General features: G+C 52.4%; 3 protein-coding genes across 3 annotated transcripts in view; 2 read left to right on the top strand and 1 right to left on the bottom strand.

Moving 5' to 3' along the window:
* TDRD9 (tudor domain containing 9) overlaps positions 1-12397 on the bottom strand; it is a 90738-nt gene extending 78341 nt beyond the window's left edge. Inside the window, exons 1-2 of the mRNA XM_056113745.1 lie at positions 12189-12397; positions 2697-2803 (exon numbers count right to left, since the gene is read on the bottom strand). Of these exons, the coding sequence (XP_055969720.1) occupies positions 2697-2803; positions 12189-12397 (316 nt within the window). The remainder of the gene's footprint in view (positions 1-2696; positions 2804-12188) is intronic.
* Positions 8921-11003, top strand: RD3L (RD3 like). The gene is made up of 3 exons (XM_056113766.1): positions 8921-9338; positions 9702-10007; positions 10357-11003. The coding sequence occupies exons 2-3, from the start codon at positions 9709-9711 to the stop codon at positions 10655-10657; spliced, it is 600 nt and encodes a 199-aa protein (XP_055969741.1). The 5' UTR covers positions 8921-9338; positions 9702-9708; the 3' UTR covers positions 10658-11003.
* Positions 12398-16706: 4309 nt separating the features above from the next.
* On the top strand, positions 16707-19106 carry ATP5MJ (ATP synthase membrane subunit j). The gene is made up of 4 exons (XM_056113768.1): positions 16707-16811; positions 17976-18099; positions 18688-18711; positions 18970-19106. The coding sequence occupies exons 2-4, from the start codon at positions 17976-17978 to the stop codon at positions 19002-19004; spliced, it is 183 nt and encodes a 60-aa protein (XP_055969743.1). The 5' UTR covers positions 16707-16811; the 3' UTR covers positions 19005-19106.
* Positions 19107-20674: the final 1568 nt, after the last annotated feature.

The following is a 20674-nucleotide window of genomic DNA, read 5'->3' as shown; positions in this document are numbered from 1 at the left end:
GCACCACACAAGCGGAAGACAGACAGCCTTCTGACAAGAGCTAACACAGCTATACCGTACAGCCCTGAAGCCACTTAGCACAGGTTCTTAGAGTATAAGAGAAACGACTAGAACAAAACCCATTTCATCACAGCCCAGTCAATCCAAAGGAGAGTTAAGCTCCTCTACTAGCTGACTGCAGATCCCAGAAATATTACTAAACTTCTGATGAAATGTCCTGGGCACTTCCAATATGAAACAAACATTTGGTTTTCGTTTGGAGGGTGGGGGGCACCAATGGTGCTCACGGCTTACTCCTAGCTCTGCTCTCACAAATCTCTCCTGGAGGGCTCAGGAGACCCTATGGAATACTGGGGATTGAACCTGAGTCAGTCGCATACAAGGCAAGCATCCTACCCACTGGACTATTGCTGCAGGCCCAGAAACAAACATTTGTATTTGTTCTTTCTCCAACCCGCCGATTTCAGTTCAAGCTCTCTGTATCAACAGTTCACAGTAGAAGAGAGAATGGCCCCTAGACAGACTGCCTTCTGCCAGAGAGGCACAGCACACAAACTAGATTTCAGCTGGGTCCTTCAAGACATACCAGGGAGACCTGGAGGAAACCAGGATCCTGAGAGAACCCATAAAGATGAGAGAACATGCTGTCTCCATACAGAACCCAACAAAAAGAGTGGACTGATTTTTTTTTCTCATCAATATTATAATGAAATATGATTTGGGACCTGCTATATTGCTAATTCTAAGGTTTCCTACAGAGATACAATGATTCAATGAACACTCATACACACTGTGAGTCTGGCATTTTCTCAGCATAGTAAAAACTGGTCGAGCGGGCCCAGTAACGTCTCCATTGTGAGACTTGTTGTTACTGTGTTTGGCATATTCAATATGTCACAGGTAGCTTGCCAGGCTTTTGCCGTGCAGGTGAAATACTCTCGGCAGCTTGCTGGGCTCTCCGAGAGGGAAGGCGGAATCAAACTCAGGTTGGCCAAGTTGGCCGCATGCAAGGCAAATGCCCTATAGCTGTGCTATCGCTCCTACTGGGCCAGCTCCAGCAAATCGATAAACAATGGGAGGACAGGGCTACAGTGAAAACTGGATCAAAAGACTTATGTATTTTGACCTATCACATCTGGTAATAGAATTAGCAGGGGTGGGGCTGAAGTGATAGCACAGTGGGTAGGGTGTTTGCCTTGCATGCGGCAGACCCGGGTTCGATTCCCAGCATCCCATATGGTTCCCCGAGCACGTCAGGAGTGATTCCTGAGTGCAGAGCCAGGAGTAACCCCTGAGCCTCGCCGGGTGTCACCCAAAAAGCAAAAAATAAAATAAAATAATTACCAGGGGTATTTAGTCAAATAGATCCTAAGGTAAAGATAAAGGTAAAGGTAAAGGCCCTCCCGTTGATCGTCGATTTGCTCGAGCGGGCCCAGTAACGTCTCCATTGGAGACTTTGTTGTTACTGTGTCTGGCATATCGAATACTCTCGGTAGCTTGCCGGGCTCTCCGAGAGGGGAGGAGGAATCGAACTCGGGTCGGCCATGTTGGCTGCGTGCAAGGCAGACGCCCTACCCGCTATGCTATCACTCCAGCCCTATAGATCCTAAGAATAACTGAAAATCTAAAACTGTAAGATGAAACACACAAACATCATCTTAAGAGAACTAAAGGATTTTGAGGCAATGTGAAGAAGCCAGGCCCAACTCTGAAACAAAGCAAGAACAAAGAGAAAGAGAAAGGCAATGAACTCAAAGCAGCTTTGGCCTTAAGGTGAACTATAAAGAAAGAAATGAACCTGAATATAGTAGTGACCAAAACAAATAAAAACACAAAATAACAGCATAGCTAATGGCCTACAGTTTTCCAGAAATGATACCAATCTGAAAGTCCACGAGACCCCAAGAAACGGAGGAGGAGGTTCAATATCCTGTAGTTTAAACTGTAATTCTTTATAGTTTAAAAGTCTGAAAAACAACAAAGGGATATATTCAGCTAGACCTAGCTTCTATCCATGAGCTACATCCCAACACAAGGCAGGAGGGCAGAAGAGAATCCTCAGTCTGACCTGGAAGCTTGTGTCTGGCCTTTCACAAAGGAAAAACCATGAGCCAACTTCCAGCGTTGGGCTAGAATTTTACACCGATCAACCGGAACACAACAGCTACAGTCTCACAGAAAGTGACTCTATAGTAGGAACAGTGCACCTTGGGTAGGAGAGGGAAGAAGGACCTTTTTCCTTCTTTACATGTAACATTAAAGCCTGATTTTGAAGGCTGGAGAGATAGTATAACGGATAGGGTGCTTGCCTTGCACACTGTCAACCCGGATTTGATCCCCAGCACCCCATATGGCCCCCAATCCCCACGAGGACTGCTCCCTGAGAGCAGACCCAGGAATAAGCTTTGAACACTGCAGGGTATGAATCCCCACCCCACAAAATGATTTTGATGTTGAAGTTAGATTTTTCCATAAAAATTTTAAGCAGTACTAATTAAGAGCCCATAGAGAGATTATTCTGGAATGTTGTTTGAAAAAAGTAAAAAAAAAAAATGATTCATAACATCTCATGTACTCACTCCCCAAGGGCAAATTAACAATCTGTATGATTTCTTTATTGGCCCAAATACTAAATGTCCCGAAAGATCTTCAGGAATTCACAGTTTTCAGTGGAACTTCTCACACAGAACATTTACCTGGTGTCCTGGGTGAGTTCTTCATGCCATATCGATTAAACTCCTGTGCTTCCAGCTGTCTGTACTTGTTAATATACTCCACTTCTGAGCTCTTCTGACCAAGTGGTCTGCAAAAAGGTATTAAAAGTTTACTCTTTTAAATAGGAAGAAAAATAACTTGCTATGTTCTGAAATAACTCTTGAATAATTACTCTTTACATTGAAAAGTTCTAAGATTAAAAAATCTCTATACCGGGGCCAGAGCGATAGCACAGTGGGTAAGGCGTTTGCCTTGCACGCGGCCGACCCGGGTTCGATCCCCAGCATCCCATATGGTCCCCCAAGCACCACCAGGAGTAATTCATGAGTGCAAAGCCAGGAGTAACCCCTGAGCATCGCTGGGTGTGACCAAAAAGAGAAAAAACAAAAAACCCACACACATGAAGGAAATCTAAGCATTCTTTTGCATTAGAAGACACGAGTGGGGGGCTGGAGCAATAGTACAGCGGGTAGGGCATTTGCCTTGCATGCGTCCGACCCGGGTTCGATTCTCAGCATCCCATATGGTCCCCTGAGCACTGCCAAGAATGATTCCTGAGTGAAAAGCCAGGAGTAACCCCTGAGCATTGCCGGGTGTGACCCCCCCAAAAAAATTAAATAAATTGGCTTCTTTAAAAAAATCTCTATACCACATTTTATGGGATTTAAAGTAGAAGGCAACCAATCTTAGGGGTAAATACACTTATACAGATATATATGTGTGTGTATATATATATATACACACACAGACACATACACACATAAGCACACAAGGCTCAACCTTTAACAAGATGTTACTAATCTCTTATACATACGGCTTAATGATTCCTAGGTGAAATACAACAATCTTCAGATACTTTCCTCATTCTTAGTGGGAAAATACAAAATAAATTATTTCGGTTCTGCTTTGGGGGCAGGGTTTGGGGTTCAAGATGAAAACATTCAAAATATGGTAGTGGGAAGGTGTAATGGTGGTGGGATTGGTGTTGGAACATTAAATGTAATCAAATACTGTGAACAACTTCATAAAAATAAAATTAAAAATGCCTATAGTCAGCAAATACACAAAAGGTACTTTAGTTCCGGAGTGACAGTGTAAATCCAAAACTAAAACAGTGAGCTATTTTCCCTCCTTCGATTGGTAAAAAAAAAAAACAAAACAAGGAAAATACTTATAGTATAAGGGCAGGTACAAACATAAGACATTAATTCCTTAGGCATGATGCAGTACGTTACATCCTCCTCACAGACAAGAGGAGGCCAGGGAAAAGCGGGTGGGGTGGGGGCAGCGACAAGAGGAGATACTGCCTTAGCAGGCACTTATGAACCAGTAAGCAAATACAAGCACCATCTGGGACAGTGTAATGAAGCCCCAGCCTCTGAGAAGAGGACCAGACTAGGGCTCCCAGGGTGGAAATGCACCTGTGTGGCTGCAAAACTCTGGCTGTGCCCGCAAGGCTGAGCCCAGACAGCTGCCCACACTGAGAGCTGAACTCTAGGACGGCCTCAGGGTGGCACTGTGCACACAGATTCCCCTCTAGACAGCCCGCTCTGCAAAGGCCCCTTAAGGCACAGCACAGCTCCACCGCCCTTAGATGCAATACCACTAGTCAGTGATCGCATTCCCAGAGGGGCCTCTGAGAAAGGCTCAGAGTCCTATAATCACGATGATCATGACCATCCTGTTGTTCGTCGATTGCCTCGAGCAGGCCCCAGTAACGTCTCCTTCGTCCTAGCCCTGAGATTTTTAAAAAGTGTCATATTCAAGGCTCTTTCAGGATTTGGAGAATGAGATCCATCACTGTTACTGGTATTTGGCATATTGGGTACGCCACGGGGAGTTTGCCAGACTCTGCCGTGTGGGCAGGTTACATTCGGTAGCCTGCCAGTTTGTCCAAGGTAAGAATAATAAGATGAGTCCTATAAGTAAAAGTAAAGTAAAGGCCCTCCCGTTGATCGTCGATTTGCTCGAGCGGGCCCAGTAACGTCTCCATTGGAGACTTTGTTGTTACTGTGTCTGGCATATCGAATACTCTCAGTAGCTTGCCGGGCTCTCCGAGAGGGGCGGAGGAATCGAACTCGGGTCGGCCATGTTGGCCGCATGCAAGGCAGACGCCCTACCCGCTGTGCTATCGCTCCAGCAAGGTAAAGGCCCTCCCGTTGATCGTCGATTTGCTCGAGCGGGCCCAGTAACGTCTCCATTGGAGACTTTGTTGTTACTGTGTCTGGCATATCGAATACTCTCGGTAGCTTGCCGGGCTCTCCGAGAGGGGCGGAGGAATCGAACTCGGGTCGGCCATGTTGGCCGCTTGTAAGGCGAACGCCCTACCCGCTGTGCTATCGCTCCAGCGATATCCTATTAAAAATGTTAGGAACACCACAAGCTCCCGGCACCTGCAGGGAGGAATTCCTCGAGGGCTGCTTACTCCCGATACTGGCTGGCCAGCTTAGAGGCAAAAAGTTGAAACTGAGACCTCACACCAGCCTCTAATCAGTTTCAAATCAACAAAATCCTTAGTTATTTTTAAGCTTATAAAGTTACTCTTCTGTTATTTGTAGCTTTAAAGTAGAGGCCTCTAGTGGGGGATAAGGGAGGGAGTATTAAGGCCACACACTGTGGTCTTCAGGGGCATTTCTGGCTCAGTGATCAGGAGTGAACGTTGGCGGTGCTGGGGGTACCATATGTGGTGTTGGGGATAAAATCAAGTTGGCCACATGCAAGATAAGCACCTTAACCTGGTACTCTCTCCCCAACCCCTACAGAGGCCTTCTTAAATACATATAGAAAAATATCAATAAACTTAACTACCATTTAAAACTTACCAGCATGTCTCAATAAAGCTTAAAGGGCAAGAATAGTGGTGGAGGTTAAGAACACTTTCATAGCATATATATAACAAAAAGGAGTATATTAACAAGCACAGCTGAGGAACTATATGATTTGTAACTTACATGTAATGGTCTGTTTTAATAAATTTTTAAATGAAATGATAAAATAATTTTCAGTTTCTCCTCCAATTTATCTTGAATAGCCTATTCAATAATAATTACAATAATTATCTAGAACTTCTACATCAGTAGCAGGGGCACTATAGCACTGTCCTCCCATTGTTTATCGATTTGCTCGAGCGGGCCCAGTAACGTCTCCATTGTGACAATTGTTACTGTGTTTGGCATATCGAATACCGTCACGGTGAGTTTGCCAGGCTTTGCCGTGCGGGCGAGATACTCTCGGTAGCTTGCCAGGCTCTCCAAGAGGGGTGAATGAATTGAACCCGGGTCGGCAGAGTTGGCCGCGTGCAAGGCAAACGCCCTATCACGCCCTATCGCTCCAGCCCAGTAGCAGGGGAATCAAAATAAAATGGCATTAGACTCCTTGCATTGCAAACCTCTAGTTCTCAAGCACTGGAAGAAAAGTCCTAAATGATTAGTACAAAGGCACCCAGCTGGACGTCTCAAGGTGTCAGAATCCTGTCTTCCAAATCTAGCTCCTTAGATACTTCATTACCATCTTTAACACTGCAGACAGACATGTACACCTATTAGGAATATGCTATTTAACTTCTTTTCTGTAATCAAATTTATTTCATCTCTTTTAAACATTAGAGGTTTTTAAAATAAATATATATATTTTGGCTTTTGTTGGGGGGATGGGTCTTGCTTATTTTCATTTCCTTCTGGGTTTTGAATCACACCCACCGAACAGTGCTCAAGGGCAACTATCAGCTCAGTGCTAAGGAGCTCCCACAAGCAAATTATATGTTCCGTCCCTTTGAGCCATCCTCCCCACCCCTAAATTTTCACTTATTATAAGACTGGAGATGCATAACATTTTATGTTTTTCAGCTAACAGAATATTGCACAGAAAACTATGGCGATGACTCAGAAGCTTATTTCATATTTAATAATCCTGGATTTAGTCCTTACAACACATCCTAGAAACAATTCACTTTGTCAACTTATGGAAATGTTTTCTAAATAAAATCCCATGAATCTAGCTATACTCTGATAAGCAGGAAGATGTCAGGAAAAGGCACGCCCTAACCTTGATCTATAAATATTTATGCCCTCTACATAATGGGAAACAATGATAATTAGAGACTGATACTCCAGCTGTTTCAATCAAACAATCTCAGAAGATGAGAGAAATTAAAATCTGCAATAATCCAAGTACTAAAAAAACTATGCAGTAAGGGGCACGGGACTTGTCACAGTGCCTAACATGAAGCCAGGACAGTGATCCAAGTGATACCCTTTTCGTCTTGGTGCCGCATCCAGTATGCATGCAAGTGTGCGTGCAAGCCCCTACCGTGAGCACAGCTGGATGTGAGCTGAGCTGGAGAGACCTGGGCAGGGCCCGCTGAGCAATGATCTCAACAGCGGCCAGCAGGGGGTGGCAAGCAAAGGGATGGCCTCCAAGCCTCTCACATCCCTTCTTCGATCTTTGCTGGGATGTTCCCTGCCTGCCCAGAAATTTCTTCCTGGGTTTTGTAATCTGGAAGAAGGGGCTCCACTCTGACGACATCCCAGAGCAAGCCACTTCCTAATGGTGCTGTATCGGCTTCCCGGGAAAGGAGCTGCAGGTGGGCAGAGACAAGGCTGCCATCCCTCTCAAGCCTGATGGCGGGAGACAGCCCAATCAATCAGAAAGGGGAATATGAGAACACAGCCCGAGCTGGGTTCATCATTAAGAGAATCAAACAACTCAAGGAAACCATGGGGAAAACTTGTTTTCCCTCAGACAGAAGAAAAAAACGCGCTGACGTCTAAGCAGGTCCATAAGTCCTGAAGAAGAAACTCACACTGTGGTCAGGAGAAAAAGAGGAAATAGACACAATCCGGTCGGTCAGTGACCTCAGGTGGTCTCAGCGCGGCAACAACAAGCGGATCACCAGAGATTTGATTTGACTGATGTAAGGGCCCAGGGGAGATGGCGAGCGTGGGAGGAAGCTGCGGCTGACACCAGGCCAGAAGGATGCTGCAGGAAGAGGCAGCCAGGGGCCTTCAGCAGAGATGTCCTCAGAGGTCATCTCCAGGATGTTTGATATTTTGTATCATTTCAGAGACAAAAAAATTAAAAATTAAAATAACTGGATTATTCAAAGGAAGAAACAGGAGAATTCTCCTAAGCACTAGAAAAGCTCATTCTATACTAATGAACAATGTCCTTTCCTGCTTACAGAACTGTACACAATGTAATGTGAAAACCTGCTGGTGGAAACTAATGTGTCCTGACATCTGGTGTTCTCTGACACAGAAGCGCCAGGAGCAAGAGGACACGCACACATGTCCACCTTCATTGTGCCTGACATGCAGGGCCCAGAGCAACGGCCCCTATTCTTCATGGTCCATCTGAAAGAGAGCAGCAGCAGAAAGAATGCCAACAAAAGGGAAAACCACCACAGAGCCATTTGACAGTGCTCCTCAGCCTCTCTCAACCACAGCCCCTGCCTTCCTGGGGTCCCAGGCCCTAACCACTTTGTCCCCTACTCCCATGGCCCACCCTTACACAGTTATCACCTGCCCTGTTTAGGGCTATCCTGGGCCCTCCCCCACCTGCTTGAGAAACCCTGATTACACGAAGCTGAAAGGACCAGCGCCGGAAGAACAGGAGTCCAGACTCCAGTGTGCAGGACCATCACAACACAGCAACGCTGGCCAGCACCAGACACTTCCACTTCAGCCCCCAAAGAAAACACGGAAATGGTTTCCTAGAGAACTAAGATTGTCTTGAACTTTCTTTATCTTTATGGATCTATTTTTCCCTGACCTTAACTTATTGTTGCGCTATGATTTGAGATTACAAAATATGTTTTAAAATTATCTATGTGCTTAAGATATTATGTTCTCTCGCACTGTTTAGACAAAAATTTTAGAACGCCAAACAAAGTAAGCACAGAACATAACATTTGCTAATTCTCTCACACTTGGCCAGGAGCAATAGACTCCTGGCCTGTCTGCCCAATCACAATGTGCTTTCTCAGAATGCGTGTTTTGTGAAGAGTCAAGTCTAATCTATTTTTCCTGCTTATATTGGGGTGGGTGAGGAGGAGGGCAGTGACCTGGCTTCTAAATGGCCTGAAAGTTAAGCTGAAGAATAAAAGCAACATGGTTATTTTTAGACCTCTACAGGCATAAAAATACCACACTAAACTGTGACCCACAGCTCTGCACAGCCCAGCACATCATGCGCCAGCCCTCACTCCTGCTAGGAGCGCGTCTGCACTGATCGTAGCTCCCAGTCCTCGCTCCGTCGAGAGGAGCCGCCTGCAGGCCCTGGGGACTGGACTCTGTAGCCGACAGCATCTTTTCAAAGAAGCTGAGCTCCACTCGAAAGGCAGACCTTATATAATTTCTGGAGATTAGAAGTTATTTTTCACCATTTCTCCTAGCTTGCTTCAAAAGTGACTTAATGAGGATTCTCTCCAAATGAAGACTTCACAACCTCGTTCCCAACATAGAAGTTATTTACTTCAGACACCACTTCAGCAGCTGAATAAGGAGGCTCATTGCCTCAACAAGGGACTCACCCAGGAGAACAAGGTACACCTGAGTGACACGGCTTCATCACCAGTTCAGGTGAACTCTGACGACGTCAGTGCATCAGATCCAGCAATTTAACAGGTACGCTTTAAATCTTTTCTGTAAAAATCCTAAGTCAAAAGTTTGTAGATAGCACCTCCCTGTACCGTAAAAATTTAGGACTTTTAATAGCAGGTGTTACTTTCAGAAGGTGTTCTGTTTTTTAGGTTCTCTGACCTTGTAATCTTTAATTTCCACCCCACTACATAAAACTATTTTCAAAGCCTGATTTTGGCACTGACCTAGTTAGACATTACAAGACTTTAATCCACTTCCTGAATCTTACTTTGACCTCCATATCTAGCCAGTGAAAACGCCATACACTGTTTGGGTAAACTGTAAAGAAAGAAATGTTTATTCATCAGAACCGTAACATTTAGTGCAAATAAATAAATATTTCCACAGGCTAAAAATGCCACTTTTTAACTGGATCAAATGGCCAAAGTATGACACCTGCAAATCCACACACTGCCCTAGCTCAGATATGGTGACGAGAACTCTGCTTCGGGAACTGAAGTGGCATCTGAAGGAACGAGAGAGACTAATACAAGAAATCGAAAATGAACAAAAAGTTAAAAAAACAGGTGTCGATTACAACTGGCTGAGGAACTACCAGAATCCACACACGACTATTCCCGCTACTGAACAAAGACAACTCGAAGTTCTTTGCTCCCAAGTCCAACCTTGCCAAACAGGCACTATTCTCAGCAGGTAAAAAACTTACGTTCTCTTCTGTGATATGTGTTACTGTCAAGTCTATGTTCTGCTTACATTTAGACTGGAAAGTATATTATATTAGGTAAATTCCAGCGTTGTGTGTTATGACATAGGCAGCACCTGCAAGGATGGGCTGCACTCAAGTATCCATGGCTTCCCTCCCAGTTAGGAAGTAGTGCCCTCTCGTTCACAATGTCTTCCCTAAAAAGGACTTTAAGAATAAAGTTCTGTGCAGACGATGCCGTAGTCGGTAACTGCTCTGCTTCCATGATCTCAGCTCTCTTGTGAGATAAAAACCATAACAAAGCCATGTCCTAAACACTCATCACTGCCTTCTCTCCAGATTTCGCGAAGTTCTGGCAGAAAATGATGTGCTACCCTGGGAGATCGTCTACATCTTCAAGCAAGTTCTGAAAGACTTCCTGAGCAGCACTGACAACGGCACTCAGCAAGGGGACCTAGGAGAGGCAAAGCTCAGAGGCCACCCCACTCTACAGGGCACTGGCCCTGGACAACACTCCACACGTTTGCGTCAAGAGGAAATACCCACAATTTCCAGTTATGTGGACAAAAACAACAAGAACAGTTTCCCAACATTCTCACAGAGAATATGGAACCTACCATATTATTACCCTTCCAGTTAAGTTACTTATAACCAAATTTTTTATGACCATCATAATATCAGAATTATTTAAGAATAAGAAAAAGTAATGATTTCTCTCTGTTGCAAGGTTAGAGGTTTAAATTCCTGTAGACTTAAATTTCTATTTAAGTGTTCCTTTTCAAGTCACTCTAAAGATACGTTTTCATTGAACTGTGTGCTTTTAATTAAATATTTCCTAAATATTTTTTTTTGGGGGGAAGGGGAGAAATGGAGTGTTTTCTAATACCTCAACTACACCTCACAGGAACTAAGGCATTTTACTTCGTATGAAATTTGACAAACCCTGTGTGAAACTTAAGACATTAACTTTGACTCTGAAAGGAAGGATTATGCAGAATAAAATTATTTCTGTGGACCCTCGTCTTTACAACATGGCCCTGAAATAATAAGGCCCCCTACAGCCTGTGATATCTCTGGGTGGTTAGAGATATCCTGGGAGGACCGAAGACCAGCAGGGAGGGAGGGAGCTTCCGGTGCAGCTGGAAACACCACAGCACTTACCCCATATTGAGTCTCTCTCTCCGCATTTTAATCTCAACTAATGCTAAGGGGAAAATAAAAGGTCTTCATAGTGTATCGTTAAAAGACACACTGATTTTGCACGGATAAAGTAAAATAATAAGTGCTGGGCCAGATAGTACAATGGGTTCGGCGCTTGCCTCGAGAGGTCAACCCAGGTTCAATTCCCAGCACTTCATATGGTCTCTCCAGGGAACCACCAGGAGTAATTCCAGAGTGCAGAGCCAGGAATAATCCCTGAGCACCACTGGGTGTGGCCCCCAAACAAAAACAAACCAATGCTCACAACAAATTTAAACTGGAACGGCCATTTAAAATCATAAATGTGGGGTCAGGGCAATAGAACAGCCAGGAGGGAACTTGCCTTGCGCGCAGCCACCAGCTTCAGAAGTTTGCTTCAGTAATTCGGTGATCTGGTATATTTGAGCACCTGCAACACTATGCTGGCATCAGCCCAGAGTTTGCTACGGGCCTGAGAAGAAACTATCCGAGGAAGTACTTCTCAGAGAGGTAAATGGCAGCCTTGTTTGTGGGCTACAACGTACAGACACTCAAACTGGAAATTTTACGTAGGAACCCACAAGTATTTTCGGGGGCGGGGGGGGGGCACACCCGGCGATGCACAGGAATCACTCCTGGCGGCGCTCAGGGAACCATACGGGCTGCTGGGGCTCGAACCCGGATCGGCCGCGTGCAAGGGAAATGCCCCCCCCCCCGCTGTGCTCTCGCTCCAGCCCCCAGAGCAGCTTTTTAAGCCGTGAAGCCACTGTGGAGTCGTGACACGACACTGCACGTGTCCAAGGCCACAGCCCACGTAACGCCCTCACTCACGAAGACGGGGGTGGCGAAGGCAGCGACGCCAGGAACTGAACTGCCGGGCCGAGGGGGCAAGCGCCACACCCGCACCCGACCCCAGAGCCACCCACGTCCGGCGGGGAGAAGCCCGGCTCCGGCACCCCGAGCGCGGCCAGGGCCCGCCCAGGCCCCCTTACCTGCCCACCAGCAGCGCGGGCGGGGCCGGGCCCGGGGCGAGGGCGGGGACGGGGACAGGCGCCGCCGAGGCCACGTCCCTCCGCTGGGCCTCATCGCGGGCCGCCTCGGCCGGGAAGGCGGGCGGGGCGCCCAACAGCTCCACGTCCGTCACGGTCTTGCCGATGGTGAACCAGTCGTTGATCTGGTCGAGGGTGAGTTTCCGCAGCATGTCGGCACCACCGCCTCAGCACCGCCTCAACCGCCTGTCAGAGGCGCCCAACAGGCGACGGCCAGGCCCGGCGGGACGCCCAGGTGCGCCGCCCGCCCCCGCCACGCCACAGCGGGCCAATCAGAACCGGCCGCCTGCCCAGCCACTCGCTCGTGCCTGGCCTCGTGCCCGAGCGCGCCACCCTGCCCTCCAATCAGAACCCGCCCCGCCACCCGTGCCTTGCCTCGTGAGGCCCAAGGGCGCCAACCCTCCAATCAGAACGAGCCTAGCACCTGTGCCTTGCCACGTGCCTTAGGCCCCGCCCCACGCCACCCTCCAATCAGAACAAACCTAGCACCTGTGCCTTGCCTCGTGCCTTAGGCCCCGCCCATCCCACCCTCCAATAAGAACAAGCCTGGCAGCCCAGCCACTTGCGTCTTGCCTCAGTGCCTTAGGCCCCGCCCATCCCACCCTCCAATCAGAACAAGCCACCAATCAGCCTCCAATCAGCCCAGCCACCTGAGCCTTGCCTCGTGCCTTAGGCCCCGCCCATCCCACCCTCCAATAAGAACAAGCCTGGCAGCCCAGCCACTTGCGTCTCGCCTCCGTGCCTTAGGACCCGCCCCATCCCACCCTCCAATCAGAACATGCCTAGCCACCTGTGCCTTGCCTCGTGACTTGGGCCCTGACCCCCCCCCCCCACCCTCCAATCCGAACAAGCTTCGCAGCCCAGCCTCCTGCCCCGCCTCACCAGCCAATCAGAATGAGTTGCCTTCTCAGCCATCCGTGCCTCGTGCCCTAGGCCCCACCCCACCCGACCCTCCAATCAGAGCAAGCCGAGCGGTCCAGCCTTGTGTCTCACGGGGCAGAGCAGAGCGCAGGGCCAGATGGAGCATCACCCCCGGGTGGGTCCTCCTGGGGAGAGGCCGGACCTGAAGCCCTGACTGCCTCTCTGCCGAGCAGGGCCCTTTAAGGTCCTGGAACCCAGAGCAAGAGCATGACCCGGGTCACTCTCCACCTCCCGTTCTTGGGCCTGATGGACCGCCTGCTGCTTCCTGGTCTGTGCAGGCCCATCCCTATACCTGTGCACGCAGCCACCAGGGTGAGGGGACTCCTGTGAGCCCTTAACTGCTTAACTGCTAAACGGGGACCCCTGCATATTTTGGAGCAGTGAAGCAAGGTGAACAGGGAAATCTCAGGGGAAATGGCATTCAAGTGGACACCAGGAACAGCCAGCAAGGAGGCTCGTGGCTGAAGGCGGAGCAGGCAGCCCCCAGGCCTGAGCTGCAAGTGGCACCAAGGCCCAGACCAACCCGAGCAGCACAGAGAGCCAGGCAGGCGATAAGGAATGGTTGCTTGTCACACAGTTGGGCCCCCAGGAGAGTCCCAGGGAGCCACGCCCAAGACTAAGGGCTCCAGCGAGGAAATTAGGGTAGAAGGGGGCCAAGGTGGGAAGAAAATTGAAAACCGGTGGAGGGTGAGGAGGAAGGACAGAACCCCAGAGGGGTGCTTGGGAGAGGAGGCGGGGATTGCCCGCTGCCCGGCTCAGGAACCGGCCACTTGGAGCTCGCCGGGAGAGCAACCTGGGCAGGGGTCAGAGACCTTCAAGGGTAGAGCATTGCCTGGCAGTGTGGGACCCTGTCCTGATTCGTGGCACTGCAGGGCTCCTCGGGAATCATTGTGGGGTGGTCCCATGCCGCAGTGCCCCATCCTTTGGCTGAGCATGAAGCCATCAGACAGCACCACTTGGGAGTATCCACAGCAAGGCCTGCTGGGCAGCTCCGGAGAGGTCAGCGTGCAGGCTCCTCCGTTTCTCAGCGAGACCAGCCCAGTCCCTGCACCAAACCTGGGCCAGGCACAAGCGCCAGCTCTAGGCCTCACAGTCCCACTTTTCCAAACAGGCAGCCTTGGAAAGGTGCCCCCACACAGCACACACAAGTTTTTGATAGTGGATATTGTTTTGCAGAAAGTGAAGGGGGAAAAAAGTCATCCTAAAGTCATTTCAGCTGTGTCCTTGAGCACAGGCCGGGAAATGGTGCCTTCATCCGGTCCCGAAGGCCAGCATGTGTTCTCCGGTTCCCCAAAGGAAATGACTGGCCCCTCGCTGCCACAGGAGGCCTTTGTTGGTGACACAGCGAACAGTTAAGTCCTCACCCCCAAAGGCTCCTTTCACAGACAGCCCAGCGCTGTTCTCATTTGAGGTGACTGTCCCCTTTGATCCTGTGGCTCAGGACACTCCCGCTGAAGCCTTCTCTCTTTCCTGTCTCTTCCCCCTCAACCAGACACAGCCTTTATCCCTGTTGACTGATTGGTTTTCAGGCCCCTTCATTTGATCTCAGGCCTGGCTGCTCCTTCCTCGGCAGAATTCAGTTGCCTTGCCTTTCTGTCCAAAGTCTGAGCTCAAAGATCAGATCATTTACAAGTTCCTCACAGGCTTTGGAGGCCTGTGCTAGGAAGGCTGGCCCTGTCATTAAGGGATTTGCTTGGTGATGTCTTTTACATTGGTTTGGAGTCATAACTAAGCACATTCAAATTCTGCTCAAGGTTTCAAGGTGAGCTAGAATTTCTAAACTTTCGACTCTAAAGCCTTGATTTGAAATATCGCCTACCACGGGACTCCCTTAAAGACAGGGAACATACATGGCCCTGGTTAGAGGGATGTTTTCATGGAGTCCCTCTATTTACCAGAAACATATCTCACCGTGCATGGATCTCTGAGCGGCCTTCCTGGGTCCTCGCTGTTCCCCTTGTGCTGTCATGGGAAATCCCACCTTCTCAGCGACAGTGCTAGTGAACAGCATCTGAACGGGATTGTAAGAATGCTTTGGCTTCTCAGGCCTTGGAAACCCCAAAGCCACCTGTGCAGAGCCGCCACCGTGCCGTGGCCTGTCCCGTGGGCTCCTGGCTTCCCTGCACACTGTTCCTCCTGCTCCCCCCTCGCAGGGCTCACGCCAGCCCCCAAATAAGCCAGCCTGTGCTTATTTCCTTCGTTCCCTTCCCCCAGAATGACACGTCCCCTTCTTTCTACTAGGGCTAACAGCTTTAGCTCTGGGCCTCGGATCGGAGTGGCAGTTACGAGCCATCACTTTGTCTTCTCTGTTTCAACGTGAGGTTTCCAGGTGTAGTTCTTTTCACTTCTCTGGCTGAGTGATTCTGCATCACTTTCAGAACGTTCTGGCTGCCATTACCTCAGCTACTTCTGTCCCGCTGCCTCGTTCTTCCGAAGCTTTCTTCCACACGTGCTGTTTTCCCTGGGCTGTGGGAACCCATCCCACTTAGTGCTTCTTCTGCTGTCTGACGTGCTGCAGAAGCAGCTAACGTTGACTTGGATCTTTTCTTCTTTTCTGGGGGTGGGGGGAGGCTCCGAAGTGGAAGTGAGGGGCCCAAGGGCCACTTCCGGTGATTCTCAGCCAGCTGGGCCCAGGGTTCAGTGCTGGTTCTGGAGGTGCTGGGGACATGAGGACCAATTAGGTTCCAGCAGTGGTGCTTGTAGTGCAGGAATCAAAGCAGGGGAGGGAAGCCCAGGTACTGTCTGTCTCCCACCCCACCTGACCTGCCCTCAATTTGGCTCTTTTTCAAATTAGTTCTCTGTCAGTTTTCAGTTTCCTACTCTCTAGCCAATTTTTTCGTCTTTTCCGAGGAGGGGTGTTGGTGCTCAGACACTGCCTGAGGGGAACTGCATGTGTCGGGGTTGGGGTCAGCTGCAGGCAAGGCATCAGCCTTACTCCCTCTACTTCCCCAGACTTTGCAGTCTGATCTTTTTATTTCCTTACAAGCATGTTTCGGTTTTGGTGACGTTCTACCGCTAGGGATTGCCTGGAAGGCCTCCTACGGGCCTGGCACAAACTCTACCTTGATACGCTTATTTTACTTTCCGGGAGCCTGGGGAGACCCAGCCAACGGCGCCCAGCCGGCTGTGTGTCTCGTGGGGAACGCGGCAGGGTGGTGCCTGGGCTGCTGGCATAACGGCACAGGGCCAGCCCCTTGGCACAGCTGCCCGGCCCAGGCCTGCTCGCCTTTAGAGCCTAGGTACGGTCCGCTGGGACAGTCCCTGCGGTCTTTATCTGACTACGGGGCAGAGCACAGAACAGGCACAGAAGTCTGCACGGCCGAGCACGAAGCAGCGCCAAGAGAAACGGCAAGAAACGCCCCCCGCTGAGAAATCCGCGAGACCGGCCCCTCCCTCTCCCGGGCCGGCCGCCTCCTCCCGGTGCGGCGCGGCTCCCGGACCTCCGGCCGCCAGGGGCGCTGTGGCGCGCGCGCGCGGGGCCGGGGGCGGGGCCTGGCGCCGGTCCTTCCGCCTTCCCGGCGTGCCGCGCGCGGCGCCTGCGCACTCGGTGACCTTTCGGGCCGTCGGCGGGGCGCGCGGGGCTGCGGGAGCTGCGGGAGCTGCAGGGGCTGCAGGGGCTGCAGGGGCCGAGGGTCCGCCGCCGCGGTGAGTGCGGGGTCCGTGCCCCCGGCGCCGCGGGCCGGCGCGGAGAGGGGGCGGTCGGGCTCCCGGGCCGGGGCTTCGCGGAGGAGCCGCCTGGCCGCGCCCGGCTCGGCCTGACCTTGCTGAGCCCGGGGGTCGGGCCTGCGGGGCCGCGGGGCCTTCTGGCCGCCTTCGCCGGCTCCAGAAACGGCGCAGCACCGGCACCGGTGCACGGCCCGCCCGCTGCTGGCAGGCCCCCACGGTCGGGGTCGGGGTCAGGGGCTGGTCCAAGGGCAGGAGCGCTGCCTTGACGCGCGAGGCCCCACGTTTGATCCTGAGCACCCGCAGGTGCGGCCCTGGGGTGGGGGGCCAGTGAGGCCGGCGCCGGACACTAAGCCACCTGGCCAATTGGCTGCGTGGCACCGGCGTAGCGGCAGGGCACCCTGAGCATCACCTGGGCACGGAGCCGGGCCGCGGCCGGAGACATTGCATGCGGGACGTTGTCCCCTGAGCCCCGGCGCCACCTGCTGTGGCCTCAAGACCGTGACGGTCATTGGATTCCGACCCTGGACGAGCTGGGCACCGTGAGGGGGTCGGGCGGGGGCTGGGCAGCGTCATTGACCGATGCCGGGTGTGTTGGAAGGTAGTTAGGCCTGCGCTCGCCTCGCGGTTCCTGACGTGCTGGAGTGGAAATGGGCTGGAGAGAGGTCAGCTCCCGCAGCCCGCGTGGTTCCCCAAGCCCTGTCGGGAGCGACCCCTGAGCACAGAGCCAGGAGTCAGCCCTGAGCATCGTGGGGAGTGGCCACAAAACAGAACAAAGTGTCTGGCCCCATGCTCCCTCGCCTCTGGTAGGCCCCTGGAGGGGAGCAGCGCCTCCTGTTTTTAAGTATCTAAACACACTGAAGGGCAGAGCCTCTAATTTGGGGTCCAGCAATCACTTGGAGATTAGCGTGTAGGCACGAACTGTGCAAGTTTGGGATTTTACGGCTTTTCCCAAAGTCAGTGATGAAGTGTTGGATCGCTGGGGCTGGAGTGATCGCACAGCGTGTGGGGTGCCGTCCTGCCAACCCCGGTTTGGTCCCCCAAGCATAGCCAGGACTGCTTCCAGAGTCTAGAGCCCGCCGGATCCCTCATCCCGCCTGTGGGTGGGAACGCTGTCACTGACGGTTGTCGCCCTGTGCCTTCCAGATGCTTCAGAGCCTTATGAGGAACGTGTGGACGCCCATGAGGCCCTACTACACGCAGGTCTACCAGGAGATCTGGGTCGGCATGGGCCTCATGAGCTTCATCATCTACAAGATCAGGAGTGCAGGTGAGTTGGGGGTCCGCGTGCCGGGCAGGGGCTGGACGTTGCTCCCTGGCCCCACTGGTGGTTCTCTCGTGTTTTGTTCTGTGGGTGAGGGGGTTAAACATCGTCAAGAGCTGCAGTGGTCAGCTGGGAGTGACCTTCAGAACCCCGGGGGGCTTTTGCTTGAGCGGGGGAGCAGGGCAGCGTGTGGAACCCTCGGGCGGGGCCTCTTGCTGGGTGCACAGGTGTGGCGAGGGTGGAGCTGCCCTTGCCTCGGTGTGGGCTGGGGTGGGCCATGGTATACCCTCTCCACTGTTCGGAGAGTTTCCGAGCGGGCCGGTGACCGCCTGGCTCTGGAGCAGAGGTGGAGCCCGGCCACGTACGTCGATGGCTGCGACGACCCCCGGGCCAGAGTGCGCCCGCCTGCGAGCAGAAGGCCGGGGCCTCGGGAAGACGAGACTTTAGCAGGAGCCTGGACTGGGGTGTGCGGGCGCTGGCGGGACCCTCGCGCTCGGCCTGGCACGGCTCCTCCCGGCCGTCCATCTCGACACTGAATCGTCTAAAGGCGTTTTGTCGAGCGTCAGTGTGACTGATTTTTCCGTTTTATTTCAGATAAAAGAAGTAAAGCTTTGAAAGGTAAGAGTGTCACTTCTTAGGACGGTGGGAGTGAAAACGGGGTCAGCATGCGACTTGCCCCTTTCCCGGCGCACTTATGTGCCTGTCTGTTCGTCACGAGGCGTTCGGACGTGGCTGGCACGGCTTCCCTTGGGTCTGGGACAGGGCACCCTTGGGTGTCCCTCTGGGCAGCCGCTCTCGTCAGAGCGGACACAGCACGGGGCGGCCTGCACGTGCCCGTGTGCTCAGCTGCGTATGTGTTGTTAATCCTCTGAAAAGGTTCGAGTCCGGCGCCCGCCCATGGCCATCACTGACCAGCGGCAGCCCTGCTGTGAATGTCGGCATGCTGTTCGGAGGGGCCGTGGACGGCCAGTGGACTGAAGGGAATCCTGTCCTCGTGGCACAAATAAATGTCCTGTAAGATGCGCCCACACCATCCTGCTTGTTATTTTGGGTTTGGGGGCCACACTCATCTGTATAGAGGCATTGCTCCTGGTTCGGTGCTCCGGGTCACTCGCTGTGGGATTCCGGCTACTGTGCTATGCTGGAGATGGTGCTCTGGGCTCAGTACTTGGGCCCTGCTTGGCCTAACAATCAGTGGCTTCCTGTTGGCTCCTGTCACCTGGGACAGGGCTGACGGTTTTCCTGTTCCTTCACCTGCCGTGGAGCTGCAGTGGGAGGCGGTGGGGGGATTCCTCCAGCGTCTCAGAAGGCAGAGGAGCGCATTTGCTTCTTGGACGGTGGAGGCAGCGCTTTGTTCCCGTGAAAACGGGGAGAGTATAAAGACACAGCGTCTGGGCACCTTAGAAATGCGGCTATGAGGGAGCGGAGGCCTTACGACAGGCGGCCCTGGGTTCCATCCCAGCACCGCATAGTGTCACCCTGAGCACTGTCAGGACTCCCAGACCCAAACCTTAGAAAAGTGACAGGGTCGTTGGCCCCAGGCGACTGGTGACCCTGGGCGCTCTGGCCCTCAGGCATGAGGCAGGGAAGGCTCCCGAGCCGGCCTTTGGAGGCCCGAGGGTGGGGGCAGAGGTGGCTGCAGGCCGAGCCGAAGCATTGCACGTGGGCCGGAGCCCTACCAGGAGTGAGCGCCTGGCTGGCCCGGAAGCCCCTTCTGACCCTTGGGGGTGATGGCGCTGTGATTGGGAAGAATCTGACGCTCATAAGGTCCCTGGGCACACTGGTGCCCCACCCCCAAAAGTTCCCATGTTCTGCCCATGTCTGCTCACCGTGAGAGGCTTCTCCTTTCTATGGAGGAGACAGGCTGGAGGAGACGGGGAGGGCAGAGGAGCACTGCCCAGAGTTCACCCCCCAGCATCCGCCAGAGCCCATCCCCCTCCTCCCCCAGCACTCCCTGGAGCCCCCTGTCAGTCACCTCCTTGCTCCCAGCCCTCACCTCCTGGCCAGGGCTGCATGCCATGGGGCAGTCAGGGTGGGGCTCGCATGGGTGGCCAGTAGAATTTTCTGGGGCCCCCATAGGAACCAGAGCACAATCTTCCTGCTGGAGGGCGGTTTCCCATGGCCTCAGACCCTCAGTAGAGGGGCTGGTCCCAGCAGGAAGCGAGGCTGCCCTTGTCTGGGACCCTCCTGGTGTCCAGAATGCGCAGCTGGTGATGGGGACCCATGTCTTCCTGGAGGTCAGTCCTGGCAGCAGCCACTTGGGTCCCCGTGCTGTGCCCCTTCTGCAGAGCCAGTTCCCGGAGTCCCTGAGGGGATGGAGGACATGTCCTGGCACCTGGGCAACCGGCTTTAAACAGCGTCTCAATGTGTCGGGCACTGGAGGAGCCAAGCCCCAGGGGGTTGTGTGGCATGACCCAAAGCCAGCACGGTCAGCGGCTTAGATGCCCCCACCCACCCCTCCCAGCACCGCTAGGCCAGGCACCGCATTCATGTGTGCCCGGACAGGCCCTCTGGGAGTGGCCAGGACTAGGGCCGAGGGCACAGCTCTGGCAGACCCGGGCACACAGCCCCCCAGTTTGTC

This window comes from Sorex fumeus, unplaced genomic scaffold (genome assembly GCF_029834395.1).
Source record: "Sorex fumeus unplaced genomic scaffold, SorFum_2.1 ptg000022l, whole genome shotgun sequence".
NCBI classification, from domain to species: Eukaryota; Metazoa; Chordata; class Mammalia; order Eulipotyphla; family Soricidae; genus Sorex; species Sorex fumeus.
The sequence above is the reverse complement of the archived record's forward strand: the minus strand, read 5'-3'. Positions and strand labels throughout refer to the sequence as shown.